Genomic DNA, 21,764 nt, shown 5'->3' with positions numbered 1-21,764 from the left:
TTTAAAATAGGATTTTTCAAAGTAATCCTTAACATTTTTTTTTTTTTTTTTTGGTTTCTCAAGACAGGGTTTCTCTGTATAGCCCTGGCTGTGTGTATATATACACACACACACTGTAGCTGTCTTCAGACACACCAGAAGAGGGCATTGGATCCCATTACAGATGGTTGTGAGCCACCATGTGGTTGCTGGGAATTGAACTCAGGACCTCTGGAAGAGTAGTCAGTTCTCTTAACCACTGAGCCATCTCTCCAGCCCCCCACCAACACCCAGCCTTAACACTCTTAAAGTCTATCCTGTTTTGATCTTGTGGTAATTTGAAAATAGACCAGGGCTCATAGGGAATGGCACTATTAGGAGGTGTGGCCTTGCTGGAGTATGTGTGGCTTTGTCAGAGAAGGCCTGTTAACAGGTGCAGGCTTTTCGGTCTCATATGCTCAAACCAGGTCCAGTCTCAATTCCTTTCCTGCTACAAAGATGTACCAATTCTCAGCTACTCCAGCACCATGTCTATTATAAGAGCTGCCGTGGCCATGGTTTCTCTTCACAACAATAGAAAACCAGTAAGACAGATCTTATCTTTATTTTCATAAACAAAGTGGCCAAGAGGCAGTTATTGTACTTAATTTACTCACTTAGGAAGCATTCATTAAGCACCTCCATATCGTGGTATGTGTCCTCCGTTTCCTCACTCTTGGGTGTCCAGGTGCTGCTACACACCAGGCTAGAAGGATGAGGCAGAGTGGGGGGATGGAGAGGGCTTCTCCGAGGACTTTGGTTTATAGCTCTTTTAGATGGTACTGAATGAATCAGCTCTATCAGCTGATCTTCAGTGAAACAGCTGGTGCACATACACTTTATTCAGGGAGGACAAGGGATATGTATGAACCTTGGAGAGTGGGAAGGAGTTTTCACGGTGATTGTAAAATCACTGGCTGGAGTTTAAAGTAATGCCTCATTTGTATGGAGAGGCATTCCATGAATGCCAGGTACTTTTCAGTGGGTTCTTATTCAGAAAGAGGAAGTTGAACTTGTAGGTTTGCCAAGTTACCAAGTAGAGGGTGTCGGGGGCCAGGCTCCCCAGACTTGGGGGAAAGGGAGTTCTCCATTTTGCATTGAGCTCATAGGAGCTACCCAGACATTCTAGACTGCTACCTTAATTAATTAGCACACCATTTCCCCACACCATGAGGGTCTTGTTCAAGTGAGGTGAAAACAGGACCCCTAGAGAGCTGCCAGCAAGAAAGAGGGATAGCATTGTAAGAGAGAAAGGGAGAGCAGGCACCATGGAGAAGAGCCTAGCTTGTCAGTTACGTTCTGTGTATGGTTTCCCCTTAAAGAATAGATCAAGCACAACAGCCTAGCCCTATAGACCCCGCACTCAGGAGGCAGAGGTGTCTTTTTAAACTGGGTCTTACTATGTCTATATGTTACCCTGACAGGTGACCCAGAAAGGGCTTAAGAAAAGGGTGAGGTTTTTAGATCAGTATTTCCTACTAGCTATGAAATATTAAATAACCAATAGTAAGATAAAATTCTGTGTTGCTCTGAAATAATCCTGGAGAATAGGCACCATGTCAGGAAATACAAGAAGCCTGAGAAAGCATGTTACGAGGATTGGGTGGTTGATTCACCTGGCCTGGGATTCAGTCACAGGCTGACTTGAAACAGTTCTGCAAAGAGCACAGCAGTCACCTGAAGGGCTTATAAAAACAGCCTTCTAGGCCCCACTCCATTTCTAATAAAGCTGATTTGAAGGTGGATCAATTAACAATTTCCTGGCTGATGATTTTACTTCTTGTGCAGAGACTACACTCTTGAGAACCAGGGCAAACCCTTCTAGCTATGCATGTATTGAACGGACCAAATCCTGGTGACGAACAATGCTTTGTATTGTTCTAAGTACAATATAAGGAGGACATGGTTTTGTGCACAGTTAGGTGACTAGACATGGGAAACTAACCTACACCTTACATCCTACCAGACATGTCATAACAGTGGTGAATCTGTTAGTGACACATACCTTCTAGTATCAAATCATGACAGAAAAGTTCACCACAAAGTTAAAGTTAAAATCTTTATGCAAGTCACCATTCCAACAGTATTCTTGAAAATGCACTACCTCGGATGAGCAGGGGCACGGCGCTGCCCCTCTGTACAAAGGCATCTTCCTTTCCCATCCCACTAAAGGACAGCAATTTGGGGTGCAGAGTTAGGAGCACAGTACTAAGGAAGCTATGTCCACAGATCCAGCTAGTCAATATCCAAAGTTGTCTTCAGAACAGAAGTTAGCTCTGTCCCATCAACAGCATGAATATTTGAGTTCAAACAATGCAACATGAAGTTATAGGCTGGACAGTTATCAGCTTGCAGAGCGGTGAGAATACCTCCTTGCATAAATATCGGGAGAAGCTACCCAATGATGGGCATCCACCTGTCAGTTCCGCCTTCAACCAGACTTCATCTAAGTCAAGTTTCCCTCAAAGAAGTGGCCATCTGAGAGAAAACTGCTCTTGACTGCAGCCCTGGTTCCCAGGAAGGACGTCCTCTGCATGGAGACCCAGCACATGAGACCCATGCAGCAAGTGGCAGGGCCTATTTGTTTCTCTTCCAGTGTTGTGCCATTGATTCCTGCATGAAGTTCTGGAATGCGGGCTCTTCACGGCTTTCCTCTGTAACTGCAGGGGAAAAGGATGCTGCTTTTAAAACTTTCACTGTAGACAATGAATCAGAGCCACACACACACACACACACACACACACACACACACACACACAGAAAAACCACATTTAAAAATTATTTTTCGGGGGATGGAGAGATGGCTCAGCGGTTAAAAGCACTGACTGCTTTTCCAGAGGTCCTGAGTTCAATTCCCAGCAACCACATGGTGGCTCACAACCATCCGTAATGGGATCCGATGCCCTCTTCTGGTGTGTCTGAAGACAGCGACAGTATAGTCATATAAATATAATAAATAAATCTTTAAAAAAATAAAAAATAAATAAATAAATAAAAATTATTTTCACTTTTTCAAGACAGGGACTTGCTATGGATCCCAAGATGGCCTGGAACCCATAGTCCTCCTGCCTCAGTCTCTCCAACGTTGAAATTACAGGCATGTATGCGCCTCCACAGCTGGCTGAAAGTACTTATAAGGAATTACATCCTCACACCCTGAGTCAATGAAACGGCTTCCAGAACATGACATGCAGCATCAAAGTAAAGACAATGCCCCTCATAAATAACTGAGATGAGGCCTGCTCAGGTGGGCAAGAGGAAACAGCACATTTATCATACAGCCTCAGCCACCCAAGAGCTAGGAATAAAATAGGGAACCACCACGTTTGACTGTTAAATACTCAAACACTGGTGGCTGGAGAGGTGGCTCAGCAGTTAAGAGGACTTGTTGCTCTTGCAGAGGAAACAGGTTTGTTCCTAGCATCCACATGGTGGCTCATATCTGTACCTCCATTTCCAGGTGGCTTATGACCTCTGTGGGGACCCGGAATTCACATAGTGCACACACATACACAGACAAGACACTCAAACGCAGAAAGGAAAAACAGACACATCTTTAAGATCTGACATTAATGACTCAGGATGTAGGTCAGTACCAATGCTTTTAGCAGGTAAGAAGTCCTGGGGTACAACCTTAGCACCAATCAACCAAAGAACTGGTAACAGACGGAAACAGCAACATCTCCAACTGAGTCAGAACGTCAGAAGTGAGAAGACATAAAAGGCAGGGTACTGGTATCTGGGTGTGGAGAGACTCTGTCTGTTGTGCAGGACACTCACTAGACAGGGTCCTGAACTGTATGGAGGAGAGATCAAGCCGAGCACACGCAGACAAGTGAGGGGGTGTGTATTCATTTCCCTGCTCCTGACTGCATGGAACCAGACTTTTCTCTCCGCTGGATGGAAGCTGGAATATGAGCAGAAACAACCCTTTCTCCACTGTGCTACTTTCCCTCGGGCTCTTTTGCCACAGCAACAGAATGAAACTAGAACACACAGCAAGGTCAGAACTCTTTGCATGGAACCCCTTGCTGGCACAGTATGCTCTACCATCTTCCCCCTCCCCTGTCCCTGGTCATTTGCTCAGGATCTCCTCAACAGTGACAACCTCCTGAGCAGATGGGGCAGCTGCTGTGTCCACCAGCTGTGTCCACCAGCTGTGTCCACCAGCTGTGTCCACCAGCTGTGTCCACCAGCTGTGTCCACCAGCTGTGTCCACCAGCTGTGTCCACCAGCTGCCTCTCACCTCTGTGGTCAATGTCATCTGTGTCACTGTCGGCTTCTTCATCCTCCTCATCCAAGGTTCCTCGAGTCAGGATCAAGTCAGAAGGATCCAGCACAGGAGATGCACTGTCTAGGGTGAAAACACTGATCAATACACCTGTCTTCTGAGTTGTCATGCTCAACAGATGGCAGCATGAGAGCGTGCCTGGACAACAGACACTCGGAAAGTTTGTCTTTTAAGTGTAACTGCACTTGTCATTCTTAACACGGTTTACTTCACAAGGTGATTTTTTTTTTCTTTTGGTTTTTCGAGACAGGGTTTCTCTGTGTAGCCCTGGCTGTCCTGGAACTCACTCTGCAGACCAGGCTGGCCTCGAACTCAGAAATCCGCCTGCCTCTGCCTCCCAAGTTCTGGGATTAAAGGTGTGTGCCACCACTGCCTGGTGACAAAGCGATTTCATGAGTCCCCTTGTTTCTACTGAAGAAAACCCGAGAAACATGTCTCTGAAACCCCAGCACTCTGTTTCATTGGTTCACAGACAGGAAGAAGCTATGCTTTTTCCAAAGAAAGATGAAACATAAGACAAATGGCGACCCAGGGCAATGAAGCTTCTAGGTGGAACACAGGCTCAAGGGGAGGCCTGAAAACAAGTAGAAGGTGAGATGCCAGGCTAGACAGCCTGGCCACCGTCATGCAGTGGAGGAGGGTAAAATAAGGGAAATCAAACATACTCCTAGAGGGAACATTCCCTACTCAGTGAATAAGGACTAACCCCCAAGAATGAGAAGAAAGTCTAATCAAGAATTCCTGGCACAGGACTCAGTAGATGTTAATTTCTATGAGGACCTGAGACTACAGGAGGTTCTGCCCATTGCCCACAGTCCAGGAGCCTGTGAGGCCAGGAGCTCAGCTGTGGAGGATAGAAGATGGACTGAAGGCAGTAACAGGGACAGAAACAAATCTCAGTGGCCAACAGGGCAAGGTGGCACACACCTTTAGTCCCAAAACTTTGGGAGGCAGAGACAGGCTGTGAGTCCAAGACTAGCCTGGTCTACAGATTGAGTTCCAGGACAGCCAGAGCTCTATAAGACACTGTCTGTCAGGGAGGTGGGTGATCGCAGGGCCTATAATCCTACACAAAGATGACGACAGGATGTGCTAATAGTGAATGCTTCCTGCCACACCGAACAAAGAATTGCCCAAATATACTTGGTGTCGTCTCAAATCACCCACTCTCTTCAACAGCTCATCTGGATACAGCAGCAGCAGATTTGACATTGCCTTTTCAGGTACCCACGAGTGACTCTGGAGGGCCTCACTGCATACACACAGAAGATAGTGAGGTATGTGCTGAGAACAGCATAGAAACACTAAAGTTCCTGGGTACCCCAGCAGGTTCCCCCTTCGCTGATCACTGATAGACATTAGTGAACAGAGGTCACAAACAGAAGCTTCATTCTTGTAATGCAGTACCCCAAGAAAGACTGTTATTAAAAGATGAAAAAAATGAATGTATCTAATATACTGCCACAATAAATAAATAAAATGGAACTTAAAATATATTAAAAAAAAAATAAAGTCCATCTATGTGATTTTTGGGTCTCACTGACTGTTTTGTTTTGCTTTTGTTTTTTTTAGAGACAAGGTAGAAACCCTGTGTGGCCCCGGCTGTTCTAGAACTCTGTAGGCCAGCTGGCCTTGAATTCATAGATCCGCCTGCCTCTGCCTCCCAAGTGCCGGGATTAAAGGCGTGCACCACCACAGCATGGCTCTACCATGCTGTTTACAGGCAGTCCGCCATCCTGCCTCTCTAGAAGGATGTAACTTTAGATTTGTTTACATTAGTTTCTGTGTACAAGTGTTTTGCCTACATGTATATTTATGAGCCACAAGCAAGCCTGCTGCCCATGGAAGTGAAAGAGACCGTCGGGGCTCCTCTGGAACTGCAGTTACAGGTGGTCACGAGCCACCCGTGGGTGCTGGGAGTTAAACCTGGGTGCTCTGCAAGAGCAACAGTGCTCTTAGCTGCTGACCCATCTCTCCAGCCCCACAAGTATATATTTTAATATAAGCATATCCTAGACATTCACAGAGGGTCAATGATAAAAGTAACAGAATGAAGGAAAGAAAGAGGAGTAAAGGAGGGAAGGGAAGAAGGAAAGGAGGGAGGGACAAAGAGTTAGTAAGGTAGCAGGATACAAAGACCAAGAGAGGAAGCCACAGCACAAACTCAAACCAGTTACCAGAGTAAAACAACATGTAGCAAAGAAGATAACATCCACTCAATAGTGTAATGAGAAATAGGTAAAATATATGCTAGGTAACACTCCAGAAAGACTCAGACATGCCAAACACAAAAATTCTTCCTGCTCTTGAGGAGGAAGATGCGAGACCACTAGGTAAGCTGGTGTGGATGTGCATGTGGAAAAGAGAACCCAAGAATACCCAGGAGAGGACACAGTACAGGGAGCGCAGACACTGCAGCTTTTATAAGACCGCCACCTAATTAAACATGTGCAGGGGTGTAAGGAAAGAAACCAGCAGAATATGCAGACCATCCAGGGCAGCTAGGCTGTTCAGTGAATATGGGTGCTTGGCCCGCAACCTGATGAGCTAAGCCTGCTTTGAAGGGAATGGCTACGCCTAAGGCCATGTATTAGGTAATACTGTGCCCATGTTAATCTCATTTTTTGTAACAGCAATGGGGGTTTATAAAATTATATTATTATTTCTTGAAAGAATACACAGATTCAAAATAAAAGAACACTATATATGCATGAGTTTTAAGTAATTTAGGAAAAAGTAATGTATACTATGTGACATGTAAAGTCACATGTAGCAGAAAGAGGCAGAAAAAGAAAATGTAGATAGATGTTAACATTCTGGGACTCTCAAAAGTTACAGCAGTTCTTTGTGCTAAAGACATAATTTTTCTGTATATCTAAAATTTAGGGATAACACACTGAAAAAAAAAAAAAAAAAGCCAAAGTCCCTTGCCAAAGTGAAGCACAGAAACTTTCCATCAAGACTGGAAGCAGTGTGTGTGAGGCATGTACCATCCTCTGAGATTCTCTTCCAGGTCACATACAGACACGTCACAGACACACTCTGCACATCTCCATTTCCCCTGTCCTTTCTCTCACTTGCTCATACACACACTGCTGCTGAGTGGATCCACCCTCCGTTCCCTTCGTTTTTCTTTTTTCTTTTTGGTTTTTCAAGACAGGGTTTCTCTGTGTAGCCCTGACTGTCCTGGAACTCACTCTGCAGATCAGGCTGGCCTCGAACTCTGAAATCCGCCTGCCTCTGCCTCCCAAGTGCTGGGATTAAAGGCGTGCGCCACCACCGCCCGGCTCCTCCGTTCCCTTCGAACACCAAGAACACTTCCAGTACCTTTGCCGGCTCCTGGGTCCAGAGCTATGGACCCCATATCCTTCCGAAGACGCTCCAGTTGCTCTTTCTGCTGATTACTCTGGGCGCTCGCCTGGATGGGGTGGGGAGGTGGGGGAACATGTCCTCAGGTTAAACGCGAGATCCTGCCTGGGGAGGTACTTTAGCAGTGGATCTGCTTTCTATCTGTGGACCCCACGTGACCGGGGAAAACTGACTCGGCAAGCTATCCTTTGACCTCCACAAATAGTTTCACACTCCCACACAAATATATCTGTAATTTTTTTTTTTTAAAGGTAAGTTCTCTCACAGTGTAGGTCATCCTCAGACTCACTCTGTAACCATGAATGACCCTGGACTGAACAGGAGTCACCACTATGCTTGTCTGGTGCTAAAGAACAAACCCAAGGTCTTGTGCATGCTAAGCAGATACTCAACCAGTCACCAGTCCCCAGTCCCAAGACGCCAGCCTTTTAGGAGAAGACTGGAAATGATTAAAACACCAGAGGCTGGTAAAGGATGACAGACATGGAGACGAAGCAGTGTAGCGTATGGTCCCAAGTGACAGCAGATTTCCTGTCACAGGGTGAATGAAACCATTCAGAACTTATACCACGACCCAACAACCCTCAAGTGGAGCTTGAGAAAGCTGTGACAAAGACAACAGCAGTCTCATTTGATCATTTTGGGTAAGAGTTGTGAGACTGCTCTCTTCTTCAAAATCCTACAACTATCCTTTAAACTGACCTCGGAGAACGGGAGAGGTGGGCCATAAAAAGGTCTTGGTATATGAATTTCAGCAAAATTCTAAAAATTTAGATACAAAGCCCGTGTGGTGGCTTGTGCTGTAATCCCAGCACTCAGAAGGATGAGGCAAAAGAAAAAAGAAACAAATGTTCAAACGCAAAGAGGGCGGGGTGCTGTTCAGAGGCCTGTCTGTACACAGACAGCACACACAACTACCCATTTAAATGAAAGCATGTTTGAGATGGGCTGTGGTAGTTATCACCCGGCTGCAGTCCCTCCTGCTCAGATGGCTGAGTTAGAAGATCTCTAGAGCCCCAGAGTTTTAGACCAGCCAGGGGTACAATGAGACCTCAACTCAAAACCAAGCAGGACCAAACAGGGCTAAACACATAGCTCAGTGTGTAGAGCAACACCAAAACCAAAACCAAAATACAGGCATTTTAAAGAAATACTGAAATTTCATTAGTCAATTATATCTCAGTAGAGCCAGAAATAAATAAAAAGCACATGAAGGCAAACTTAAAATGCACACTGAGAGCCTAAACAAAGCACCCATTCCGAGATGACTAAGATGAGTGTTTGGGGGAGTTAGGGTTAATTAAGTTTAAGGTTTTTCCCCTTAATTTTGGGAGTTAGTGTCTCATGTAGTCCAGGCTGGCCTCAAACTCACCATGAAACTAAAGCTGGCCCTAAACTTCTTTCCTTTCCATCCCTACTACCAAATGCTAATTACACCACGGGCCAGCATGCCAGCTGGTCCCCAACTTCTCCAATCAAAACTCCCCTATCAGTCTCTGGTGACTGGATAGGTCCGCAGGCCTGTGCCCTGGGTGGGTTCAGCAGACTTTCTGTGAGCTCTAAAACACATCATCTCCCTCTTACCAGTGATTTCTTCAGACGCTCATATTCAGGACGATATTCCCTGGAAAAAGAAATGAAGACATGTCTTCTAAGTTCCTCTCCTGAATAACCTACACCTCCCATCCTGAACCCATTGCTTCTGTTTTCTTAAAACGGACAAAAGACCTGACCTCCCCTGAAGTGCCCTGTACATTGCTGAGTCTACCCCTGAGGAATTCAACAACTCCTGGTGTGTTGGGTACACCATGTAAAGGTGTGTCTCCAGATATTCAATGCTGGCAGGATCTTGGTATTGTCACTTCTAAGGCCCATCACTGGTCTCATATTTTATAAATATTCATTCCTCCTCACCTACCTAAAGCAATCTAGAATTGTATCTGATTGTCTGTAATAAAGAGCTGATAGCCAATAGCTGGGTAAAAAAGGTGGGCGCATCTTCTGGGCAGAGAAAGGGAGGCTGGGAGAGAAAACAGAGGTGGGAAACTGGGCAGGGACAGGGAGGCGAGCAGTTGAACCAGAGTGCAGTGGAGAAGTAGAGCTGGCCACACAGCAGGAGTGGTCCGCTGGGCAGGAATCTGACATGGGCCAAGGCCAAGGCAGGAGCCTGACTTTAGGCTAGAACAGGGAAGCAAGTTCAGGGAGAAATCTGATTTTAGGTTAGAACAAAGGAGCAGGCTTCAGGCATGAGTATGACTGTGGCTAGGACAGGGAAGTAGGCTCAGATATCTTGGTCATCCTGTTAATAGCCCTTAGAAACAGACTTTGTTTATTGCCTTGCTTGTTCCTTGACTATTTGTGTTTATTGTACTGCTTGACCTTATTACTTGCTTGTAATAAAAATTATATAAAAGCAGATTGGGAAAAAATAAACCTGCCTTCAGTCTCAGGACTGGCTGAGGTCATGCTGCAGTATTGTCTCATTGTCTCTTTTTAATCCTCGCTCTTGCCCTGGAGAACCTGTTGACTGACTGAGTGGGCTTGGTCACCTAAGCTTTAACTATTAAAGGCCTCTGTATCCTGCTACACTGATGCCTGTGCTGCAAAGACTAAGGATGAAGCGGCCCGACTAAGGGGTGTGGGGCAGCAGGCAGAAGACGGGGCTGCTGCTCTGGAAGCCCACTGTATAAGGAAGGGACGGACCTGAGCGACAACAGAACAGGCGCCATCCTGAGCGAGCATCAGAAACACACACAACCCGTGACAGTTAACCAGGGGTAAAAAATGATGCCTGGCAACCATGATGTGGTCCTTTCGAGAAACCAAAGCAGCATGCTACCAAGCAGCCTCTGAGGTCATGTTCCCAGGGTCACAGATGCCAACTCTACTTTCCTTTAAGGGGATGGGATCCCACTGACAATGACAGCAATTGTAGCTGGCATTCATGAAGTGTCTCTCTGTGTCAGCAACTATTAGGACTTTGCATATGCTTCCTCAAATAATACAGCGGCGTCGGTACCAAGTCACACTGTGCCTGTTTCTGTGGGTGATGTATTACAGGAACATAACCATGACATAGCTGCTGAACTATCTACAATGACAGAACTGAGACACTGTTCACAAAACTTGTAATGTCTACCAAGTGGATCTTTACAGAAGAGGCTGGATGACCCCAAGCTCGCAGCCTCTCAGTCCAAGTAACACTTCATAGTTCCGTCTTCGTAAAGAAGGGGACAGAAACAAGTCACTCCAGAGCATGGTCTGGTCTAGTACACACGTGCAAGGCAAATATAGTTTACACAGAGCATGCAACTGCTGACAAAATGACTGCCAGACGAATAGTGGGTAACTGAGAAGAGAGGGCGAGTCAACGGCCCCTCCCCCATCTCACCTTTCGTACTCCTCTGCAGCGCTGGTGACCTGAGCACAGAGTTCATCCAAGCCGGTGCCCACTACAGCAGAGACGCCCACCACCTGCCGAAAAGCATCCTGTGTTTTAAAATACTAAACATTGTGCTTCTAGAATTTTGTCATTAAAAGAGTCATAAAACACATTTGAATACTTAAAGACATCTCTGGCAAAAAGCAAAGCCCAAACTGAACAAAATGGCTTACCTAGCCAGGAACTGATAAAAATTAGTCAATGAAAATAAGCAATTAAAAAGAAAACTGTAAGGTGAGCAGCTAAGCACAGCCTGTGGGGAGGCAGAGCAGGCTGATCTTTGAGTTTGAGGCCAGCCTGCTCTACAGATAGAGATTCAGGACAGCCAGGGCTACACAGAGAAACCCTGTCTCAAAAAACCAAAACCAAACCAAACAAAACAAAAACACAACGAAAGAAAACAATTAGGACCAAACCTGCAGAATTTTGTACAATTTTACTCCCCATCAACCAAACCTAATACTCTCATTCTCTCAATACCACTGCCTAGCCCACGATCATCAGACCCAGCTGCCCCTCTCCCCTCAGATCTCCCCTCAGCCACAGGCCATCATACATCACTTCTCCATGGGCCGACTGCATCATAAACTCTGACAAGGGGGCTCCTGTGGACCCTGTGAAGCGCCACACTTTTTGTCTTTCTCTGAAATGTTGAGGATCACACCCAGGCCTCGTTAATTTGCATGCTAGAGAAGTGGACTGCTAGAGAGCCTCCTGCCAGCCAAGAACTACCTTTACAAAACAATGGAGCATGAAGGTCACTTTATAGAATGTAGAACATTCCTTTTGACACCGGTTCAAAGCCAGGAACAGCTGTGGTTAAGATATTACAGCTACTGTCACTAAGGAGGTAAAGTTTACCCTGAGTGAGCTGTAGAACTCATCTAACACCAGGCTCATGGAACGAGTCAGATTACTGACGTAGGTAGTCTCTTGGTTCAAGGCATCCTGGAAAGCCTCAAAATCCTGCATCCATTCCACCGCAAAGCTGTGGTCAATGATGTCGGTCTGTGCCAGAGAGAAGGCAGTCATCAGCAACCTGAATGAAGGTCATGAACTAAAAGTCATGGCAAAAAACATTTCCTTAAGTAAGTGCTAATAGCAAGACCTCATCATCTATAGATTTTCCTTCTCTGGCCCGTTTCCAGCCCCACTGCCACCAACCATAAAGACATCTATCTTCCTCTGAGCAGTATTTCCAGTAGATTGCTTGTTCTTCTACTGACACAGAATCCCTGATGCTGAGGGATGACTGGTACACTAGGGTTACTCTGTCTACCCGACAATCACATTGGGTGATTTAGAGGCAGTACTAATACCCACTCCATGTGGCAGCCTTCACTTCTCTAATGTGCCTGTGACTTTTTGTAGGTAAATCCAAAGTGCTGACAGCACCTGAAGTCACTCCTCACACCTGCTAGCCAGACCTAACATCAGCCAAGGCTGTTAAAGGCATGCTGAAATCCCCACAGACGGCACCACTCACTTTGTTCATGACCACAATGAAAGGCAGCTTGGTTTTGTACAAGATGCTGAAAAAAAAAAAATCAAACATGGAACCAGCATCAGTAAAAGCCTTTTAAGGCAGGCATAATGTCGTACGCTTGTACTTCTAGTACTCAGAAGGCAGAGGCAGCAAGTTCATGAAGTCAAGCCCAGTCTGGGCATACCGAGAGCACGTGTTTCCAAAAATAACTAAAAGGGACTTAAGCTCATGGGACTAAGTAAAGAGAACAGGAAGACCTTCAGACAGAAATCAGTCTCTCCCTAAGGGGAATGACCAACAACATCCAGCCAGAACTGACCCTCCAAGCCCACACCAGGGGTTGATATTCATCGTTCTTAACATTTTATTAAACAATTCTCACCTTTTTTTTTTACTCAAATGGAGGGAATGAGCATTTATTGAATACTCATTATAGGATGGTTTCTCTAGTAGCCACTTTTAGATTATATATAGTATCTCCTTTAATCCACACAGTTAAAGCATTTTGTAGCCTACACTAGCATAGAACTTAATAGTATGCAGGCCAGGCTGGTCCTTGAACTTATAACAATTCTCCTGCCCTAATTTCTAAAAGTACCATCCTATAGATTGAAAATTTCCCACATTTACTTGAGGTAGATGGACAAAATTATATATAAAGTATGCATCACAAATTGTTTTTAAAGTTGATCTTCCCTTATCCTGTATTGATTTAGTGTCTGCAGTCCTGATGGCAGACCCAGGCCTTGAACACGCAAGGCACACCCTCGACTGCTGAGCTAGCTTCCCAGTCCTCTGACATTGAGCTATTCATACACCGTAAAATGACTACTCAGGAGAATCAAGTAGCGGTCTTTCACCCATTAATATGACTGTGGAACAATGCTACCTTTCATGAAATTTCTAGGTGGATCAGGACTTCTTGTATCCAATACAATGTTTATTCCCAGACCTCTCATACATTCCCCAAATTAACTTCTGTCAGTTTCCATAGCACTCTCCTTCAACGTCACTCTGAATGCACAGTGACCCATGAAGCATCTTTGCTCTCCCAGTGCAATGTTTAGGATAAAATAGTACACGCCTGGATTCTAAGACCTTTCTGCTATTATTGTTCTAATGCTATGGCAGGTCTTACTCCCTTCACCTCCTGACTTGATGATGAGTGCAATACCATACTTGGCTTGGATGAAACTTTTTATTCCTAGTGTCTCTTCTTTTTTGTTTTTTGTTTTTTGTTTTTGTTTTTGTTTTTGTTTTTTCGAGACAGGGTTTCTCCGTATAGCCCTGGCTGTCCTGGAACTCACTCTGTAGACCAGGCTGGCCTCGAACTCAGAAATCTGCCTGTCTCTGCCTCCCAAGTGCTGGGATTAAAGGCGTGCACTACCACCGCCCGGCTCCTAGTGTCTCTTTATGTTACACTTTTTTTTGCTACTTATACAAAACCTAAGCACCATGTACACCAGAGAACTCTATTCTATCCAGATTTGAATCTCACCCAGCTGGAAGTAACTCCCACATCTCTCTCTGACAAGCAAGAGAGGAAGATGCTGAGAGAGAATGCCAGTGTACATGTCTCCCTTCATTAGCCTTCCCTTAACTCACGCCAATCAACTGAGTAGTGAATGCAAATAATCACAACCCAAGGTACTATAACCAGGACTCAAAGACAACAGGGGTACGGTCAGATACAGTGGAGCTGGAGCGATGGCTCAGAAGTGAAGAGCACTTACTACTTCTACAGGGAGCCCAGGCTCGGCTCCCAGCACACACGTGGTGGCTCACAACCACCTGCAACTCCAGTTCAAAGAGATCTGACTTCTCTAGGCTCCGCATGCTCCTGCATACATGTGGTACGCGTGGTACATGTACACTCATGCAGGCTCACATACACACAAATAAAATAATGTCTTTAAAAAAATAAAAAAGGGGCTGAGAGATGGCTCAGTGGTTAAGAACACTGACTGTTCTTCCAGAGGTCCTGAGTTCAATTCTGAGTAATCACATAGTGTCTCACAACCATCTATAATGGAATCTGATGCCCTCTTCTGGTGTGTCTGAAGACAGCTACAGTGTACTCACATATATAAAATAAATAAATCTTTTAAAATAAATAAATAAGTAAGTAAATAAGGAGCCAGGCAGTAGTGACTCATGCCTTTTATCCTAGCACTCAGGAGACAGAGGCAGTCGGATCTCTATGTGTTCGAGACCAGTATGGTCTACAAAGGGAGTTCCAGAACAGCCAGGGCTACAAAGAGAAACTCTGTCTCAAAAAGATAAAATAAATAAGTAAACTAAGTAAGTAAGAAATAAATCAGAGAAAGAGAACGAGGCTGCACACCTGACAACACCACGCCTACCAATCATCAATTACCTGCACGCATAAAGCATATTGGACATGAAGGTCACCGGGTTTGTGCTCCGTGACGTGTCCATGACATAGATGACCACTGTTGGAAATGAGGATGCCTAGAACAACACAATAGGTGAAGGCTTAATCCCGGGGCTCATCACTTGTTCCAATACTCTCTTCTCCCCTTCTTGGCAAGAGAGAACCACTGTTGACAGGGTGTGCAGAGCCCCTCTCTCCCTCTCATAGTCAGCCCCAGGCATGAACAGAGGCTGAGAAGCTAACCCACTAGATGCCCTCATGAACAAGATCCATAACACTCACCAAGGCCTCGGTGATGATTGTCCCCGAAGCTGACCAGGTAAATACTTCAATCTGTCCTGGGGTGTCAATCAAGACGTATCTGGGGCAAGGAGATCAATAAAGAAATGTTAGGCTTTGGCAATTCTGAGGAGGCTACATGTCTGCTGATCCAGGGTTGCAATAACCTCTGCGTGCTGCCAAGCAGTCCCACCGGGCCCTAAAGCTGCATATTCCCAAGAGCTTGTTCCAGATAGAATATGCTACCAAGAAGAAACTGCACGGTGCAAGCTGTGGCAAACAGTCAGAAAGAAACTGATAATTACAGAAACAGAGCACTACCAACAAGACATTAGCAAAACCAGAAAGCAACTCTCCGACTTCTTAGGGAGAGGATGAGAAATGGAGGGAAGGACAGGAAGAAATGGAGGAATGAGGAATGGGGAATATCACCTATACAGCATATCTGAACTGAAGACAATATTGTAAAATTGACTACAGATATAGTTATATAGCCCTGTGCACAATTCTGTGGATGTACTAGTATCTTAATAAAAATACATTTAAAAACAGGCAAACTTGGGGACACTGATGAAGTCGGTATAGAAGACAGGCTGCGCATGGGCTTAGGATGTTCAATACCCTGGGTCCAACGCCCATGAAAATAAACCAGTAAGAAAGGTAGCAAATAAACACAGGACAGGCACTAGGGAAACAGAAAGGGAACTCAAGGGTGACTGGGTGAGTGGGGGAGATGTGAATCAAATAACGGCGATTCCTGCCGCAGTGTGTAAATATAACACATTTTATAAAAGAAAACTTTACAGGAGGTGATCTCAAAAGACCACACGCTTTGTTATTTTTCTAATGAAAACAAAAAAAATCTACCTCAATTATAGCCCCATCTTTGTATAATATACTTTATGCATAGAAATAGGTAAAATGCCAATTACTGGATAACAGGAATTGTTACTAAGACTGAAAGTGACTTCTTCAGGTTTCCTTTTTTTTTGTTTGTTTGTTTTTTGTTTGTTTTTGTTTTTCGAGACAGGGTTTCTCTGTGTAGCCCTGGCTGTCCTGGAACTCACTCTGTAGACCAGGCTGGCCTCAAACTCAGAAATCCGCCTGCCTCTGCCTCCCAAGTGCTGGGATTAAAGGCGTGCGCCACCACTGGCTGGCTCAGGTTTCTAATATTATATACTCTTTTAAAATAACTTTTATGACATTTTCCTAGTGTGCATGCATAAGAGCCACAGCGAGCATGTGGAAGCCAGAGGTCAACGTGTAGGAGTTCTCTACACGGGTCCAGGAGCCACACTTGGGTCATCAGGCTTGGTTGGTGGCAAGTGCCTTTGGCTTCTGAGCCATCTCATTAGCCCATGATTTGAATTTTTTTATAATGAGCAGTTCTCTTTCTTTCTGCTTTTTTTTTTTAAACTCTTTCTCCCTTAGGAAAAGTAAGCATATTAAAAATTTAGTAATAAATAAGTGAGAAATGATAGTCGGATTAAACACACACACATATGAGCATATATATATATAAAAAAAATTCATGTCCATCCCCATATGGCAGACTGCGCTTCCTCAAACAGTGAACAGAAGTCTTCCTCTGAGAGTTTCTCCACATCATGTAAAAAGGGACGTGGGTGGGTGATGGAGGGGTCACAGTAACTGGGAGCAATCCTCAGCATTATTTATCATCTCAACAATTTTCTTGTCCACTTTTCTTTGTTTTAATTTCTAATGACTTTGTTAACAAAAAAAAAGAGCTTTTGTTAAAGCTCAGTTAACAGCTTCAGGGTTCAAAGATCTCCCAATCCTCTCAAAAGTCTAGAATGTATTGATGACAGACAATAAATCAGTAGTCAACTGAAATCACCTACTTGAATGTGTTCTGGGCCTTCTCAATAAATTTCATCACCTAGAAGAAAAAGATGTCACTTATAACAGGATCTACTTACAACACAACACTGGAGGCCCCCACCAGGGAGGCCTGTACTATAGGTACCATCACAAAGCACAACCTGGGGCACCAAGTAACAGACTCCTTGATGCAAGGAAGCAGAGCCACAGCCACAGCACTACAACCTGCAGAGCCCAGAGCCCAGACCCGACCTGTCACTGTTACAGAGGGGTCCCTTGCACACTCCACCATCCCACCTGCCTTTGGTCAAATATTAAAGTCTCAAGTGGCAGAATCAGATTATAATGATTACAACCCCATTCCATGGAAGTAAGTGATCAAGAAATCCTAAAAGATGACAAATACTTGTTAAGAGAAAGAGCACCAGTATGTCACCATTCTTTGCTGTAGCTGATCACAGTGCCCTGTGTCCTCAGTTCCAGGCCCAGTGTAACACCAAAAGCTGGTAAGAGGCCAAAGAAAGAACCCAGGCCTTTTGGATTTTTATTTTCTCACAAACATAAAATGTGAAGTATCCTAGCTCCTTCACAGGCTATCTCCTGGTCGACAGAAAACATCTGCTTATTTTTGGTATTTCTCCTTCTTTGCCGTTCTATCTATACCAATGTGATCAAGCTAGAGCATGTGAAGAGTCAGAACTTTACAGTGTCCTGTCTGTAAATGTAAGCAATGCCATACCTGATCAAATCTGGTAGCAAAGAGGTTGAGTGAGGTCACTATGCCACCGTTTGGCCCAAGTCCATATCTGAACATTCGGTTATGGATTTAAATTATACATATGAGATTACACAGTTAGTACTTGGTTGTCATCTGCCCAACACATTATGGTATTGATGTTCAATTAATAGATGCTGGCAACCCAGTCTTTGATAACCAAACAACCCCAGTGATTTCTAACAAAGTCCTTTGCTAATCTCGTTTTAGGACTGGCCACACAAGATAAAGACAATAGTGTGACCAATGGTTAATGAATACACACATGTCAAACAGTGACAGGCTGCTGGCATCAGCGATTAAAATCATCTATGTAGCCAGGCATGGTAGCTCAACACCTTTAACCCCAGCATGCAGAAGGCAGAGGCAGGCAGATCTTTTGAGTTTCAGGCCAGCCAGGGCTGCATGTAACACTCTTTATTCTAATTCTGACTGGGCAAGCAACTTTCCTAGGGTTTCTTAAAGACAGTCAGATGTCATGCTGAAATCAATCCATAAGAATACAACTCAATATGTTTGTCTGAGTTTCCTGGTCTAAATTTCTGTGAGTAACTTTTACCAATGACTATCTCACCCAAGGCAACATCACTTCCCTGGGCCCAGGCAGTCAACAGCTGGCCACGAATCTTCTCGGATCTTTAGTCACAACACTTGAACTTTAGTCAGTTCAAGTGATATTAAGAAGACAGGAGGTATTGCTGGAATCTCTGATCTATCCTACGTTCATCTTATTCATCATATGTCCACTTAATACGATGACTTAAAAGGAAGTGAGTTTTCTACTTGTATTGTCACAACTTGACAGGCAAAGCCACACCCCCAAAGCAAGGAAAGAGAGCAGTGTGCCATGACCGAGTCGATCCCGCAGCAGACAAGGAAAAGGATACTGCTTCATGACTTCTTTATATTTCACTGTGTCTCGAATATCTGAAGGGAAGAGGGAGACAATGGTTTGCTTTACTTTTGAAGCATGATCTCATTTGTCGGGACTTCTCATTTGTTTGAACTTCCCAAGTAGCCCAAGCTGTTCTCCTACCTCAGCCTCCTGAGTGCTGAGATTACAGAAGTGCCACCAGATCTTACCAGCATTTTCTTATACTTTCCTCCATACTTTCTTCCTGACTAAAGATAACTGCCAAGTATCCTATGAAGACTATTAGGCTCCTGGGCGTGGTGGCGAACACCTTTAATCCAAGGGCACAGGAGGCAGAGGCAGGGGGATCTCTGTGAGTTCAAGACTGGCCTAATCTAGAGCAATTCCAGCACAGCCAGAACTACACAGAAAGACCCTGTCTCAAACAAACAAACAAAAAGTTAGGTCAGATGCTCTTAGTTATGATAGATATTTAGAAGTTTTAGATAATTTCAAAGGTAGTGGGCTCTGTACACAGGAAAACCAACAAACAAACAAAAACAAAAAAACAAGAAAAGAAGACTTCTTACTAGCTGCTGCATGGTAATGAAGGCAATTCATAGACACAGGAACAATAAGCCTGTCTACTAAGATCTACCACAAGCTACCCACCAGGGGCTGGAGAGATGCTCAAGGGTTAAGAGCATTTAAGTTCCCAGAGGACCCAGGTTCGGTTTCCAGCACCCACATAGCAGCTTATAACTATCTGTAGATCCAGTTCCAGGGATTCTGGCACCCTCTTCTGACCTCTGCAGGAACCAGACACACACTTGATGCAGACCCTTGTGGACAAAACACCCATACACATAAAATAAAAATGAATAAAAACAAACCTATCTACCAGTCTGTAGACGAGCAATATTACACTTTTATCTTCTAGTTTAAACAGAAAACTTGTTGACCCATTTTTCCAAAACAATGATTTTGTATATTGTTCTTGTTTGCTTGTTTGTTTTCAAGACAGGGTTTCTCTGTGTAGCCCTGGATGTCCTAGAACTCTCTCTACAGACAATGCTGGCTTGTAACTCAGAGATCTGCCTGTGTCTTCCTCTTGAGTGATGGGATTAAAGGCATAAGCCACCACTGCCTGGCCTAATCTATGATTCTTAAATAAGATCCCCCCCAATTTGTATATTTGGGGTACAAGAAGCTTCAGAGGATTAGCAAGCGAGAGCTATGGACCGGGAATGAGGAAGCCTGGACCCCCAAGAGCCCTGTCAGTGGATCGCATGCATTTTCAATAAATCTATCCCTCACCCCCATTTTTTCTTTTCCAAACAAGGTTTGTCCATGTAAGTCGGATTGACTCTCAACTCTCAATATTCTGCCTCAGCCTCCCCTGGATCACATTAATACTTAACCTTTCTGATAGTCTCAATCAGAAAGCTCTCCTCGCAGGCAGTGGTGGCGCACGCCTTTAATCCCAGCACTTGGGAGGCAGAGGCAGGCGGATTTCTGAGTTCGAGGCCAGCCTGGTCTACAGAGTGAGTTCCAGGACAGCCAGGGCTACACAGAGAAACTCTGACTCGAAAAACCAAAGGAAAAAAAAAAACAAAAAACAAAAAAAACAAAACAGAAAGCTCTCCTCAGAACAGCGCATATTTTTACACACACACACACACACACACACACACACACACACACACGCACACACACATACACACACACCTCATAACTTTGGAAATGGAAGGATCCTTCCTACAGATCAGAGTGAATTACAGCAGAACTCATGAACTCTGACAAAAGAAACCAAAGGATTCATGTGTCAGGAGATAGCCCAACCTAACATCACATCTCATTCTCAAACCAATTCAACAGTTTCTCATACTGAGGGGGGTGGGGGGGGGGGGGGTGTGTGTGTGTGTGTGTGTGTGTGTGAATGGGAATAGTACATAACAGAGGGATAAATCTGAAAAAGCAAGAAGCCTGTTCTGGAACTCAAGCAAATCCACAGAAAATAAAAGTAGATGAAAGGAAGGAAGGAAGGAAGGAGGGAGGGCGGGAGGGAGGGAGGGGAAGGGGAAGGGAAGGGGGAGGCAAGGGGAGGTTAGGAAGGAGGGAGGGAGAAAAGAAAAAAGAAAGAAAGAAAGAAGCACTCACCAATATTGGCGGGAAAGGGGACTTCATGCACAGCTGGGTCCAGGTTGATTACATACGGTGGACAGCCTTTGCTGTGCAGGTGTCCTGTGAGCCTCTGCAAAAACAGGGAGCCAGGGTTGGAGGGTGATAACCTAAAGATAAGACGGGGCCCAGAGAATTCCCATTCCTTTCCTGACCATGCTTATAAAACCTGTAACACTCTCCTTCTTCCCTCAGCGTGTTCAATACTGAACTCTCGATTTAAAAGCCATCTAGTTCCAGTACCTGTCCTCTAGCCTCCACCACGTCAACTGTGACCCTGCAAGGGTTTTTCCTGTCTCCTCTACTAAAACATTCACTCCGTGAAAACAATAACTCGTCGATTTCTTTGCCGCTGTGTACTCAAGAGCTCAGAACGTGGTAGGGCGAACGCAGTGATTCTTTCACAGCTCTTCACGTAAAACCAGTGGTTGGCATTACATCCCCCTACGCTTTAAGCCCAGGAAAGCTGCCAATTGGCAGCAAGGCAATTTCAGCTGTACCAAGCATGCACTAAGGTTACGCAGGACACTGTCTCAAGTGACCCAGGCTAGGGTTCGAGGCTTCGGGAAAGGAACTGGAGTCAGAGGCCAGCCCCGAGAAAAACACGCGCCTAGACCCTCCAATTCCCCAGACAACTTCCTCCCTTCCTCCTGGGCCTGAGGCGCGACTACCGCTTCCACACAGTGCATGTCACCTGTACAAAGGTAGTTTTCCCAGATCCTGCCATTCCCAACACCAACAGACACACGGGGAGCTGAGGAGCCCCGGAAGCCTGGGGCTCGGCAGGAGTCGCGGGCGCCGCCATCTTTCCTCAGCCACGCCCACCACTCAAG

At 45.0% G+C, this 21,764-nt stretch overlaps 1 protein-coding gene across 1 annotated transcript; it reads right to left on the bottom strand.

Moving 5' to 3' along the window:
• Window positions 1-1,871: 1,871 nt before the first annotated feature.
• Window positions 1,872-21,753, bottom strand: Gpn1 (GPN-loop GTPase 1). Its single transcript, XM_028778997.1, has 14 exons — window positions 21,626-21,753; window positions 20,911-21,004; window positions 18,785-18,824; window positions 17,862-17,928; window positions 17,143-17,180; window positions 15,284-15,362; window positions 14,984-15,078; window positions 12,607-12,652; window positions 11,982-12,128; window positions 11,070-11,152; window positions 9,263-9,302; window positions 7,637-7,727; window positions 4,265-4,372; window positions 1,872-2,678 (listed from the first exon to the last, which is right to left on the bottom strand). Exons 1-14 carry the CDS (start codon window positions 21,734-21,736, stop codon window positions 2,596-2,598), a joined length of 1,122 nt encoding a protein of 373 aa, XP_028634830.1. The 5' UTR covers window positions 21,737-21,753; the 3' UTR covers window positions 1,872-2,595.
• Window positions 21,754-21,764: the final 11 nt, after the last annotated feature.

The sequence above is a fragment of the Grammomys surdaster genome, unplaced genomic scaffold, assembly GCF_004785775.1.
Source record: "Grammomys surdaster isolate TR1022 unplaced genomic scaffold, NIH_TR_1.0 343, whole genome shotgun sequence".
Classification (NCBI taxonomy): domain Eukaryota; kingdom Metazoa; phylum Chordata; class Mammalia; order Rodentia; family Muridae; genus Grammomys; species Grammomys surdaster.
This window is presented reverse-complemented; position numbering and strand designations above follow the sequence as displayed.

Bases quoted from the DNA above. Each gene is read 5' to 3' on its own strand.
- Gpn1 (XM_028778997.1), bottom strand. From the start codon at position 21,736: ATGGCGGCGCCCGCGACTCCTGCCGAGCCCCAGGCTTCCGGGGCTCCT. The intron at 18,825-20,910 runs GTGAGTGCTTCT...TCTTCCCTTCAG, and splicing joins CCCCTTTCCCGCCAATATTG to ATATTCGAGACACAGTGAAA. The intron at 12,653-14,983 runs GTAATTGATGAT...TTTTTTTTTCAG, and splicing joins AATATGCTTTATGCGTGCAG to CATCTTGTACAAAACCAAGC.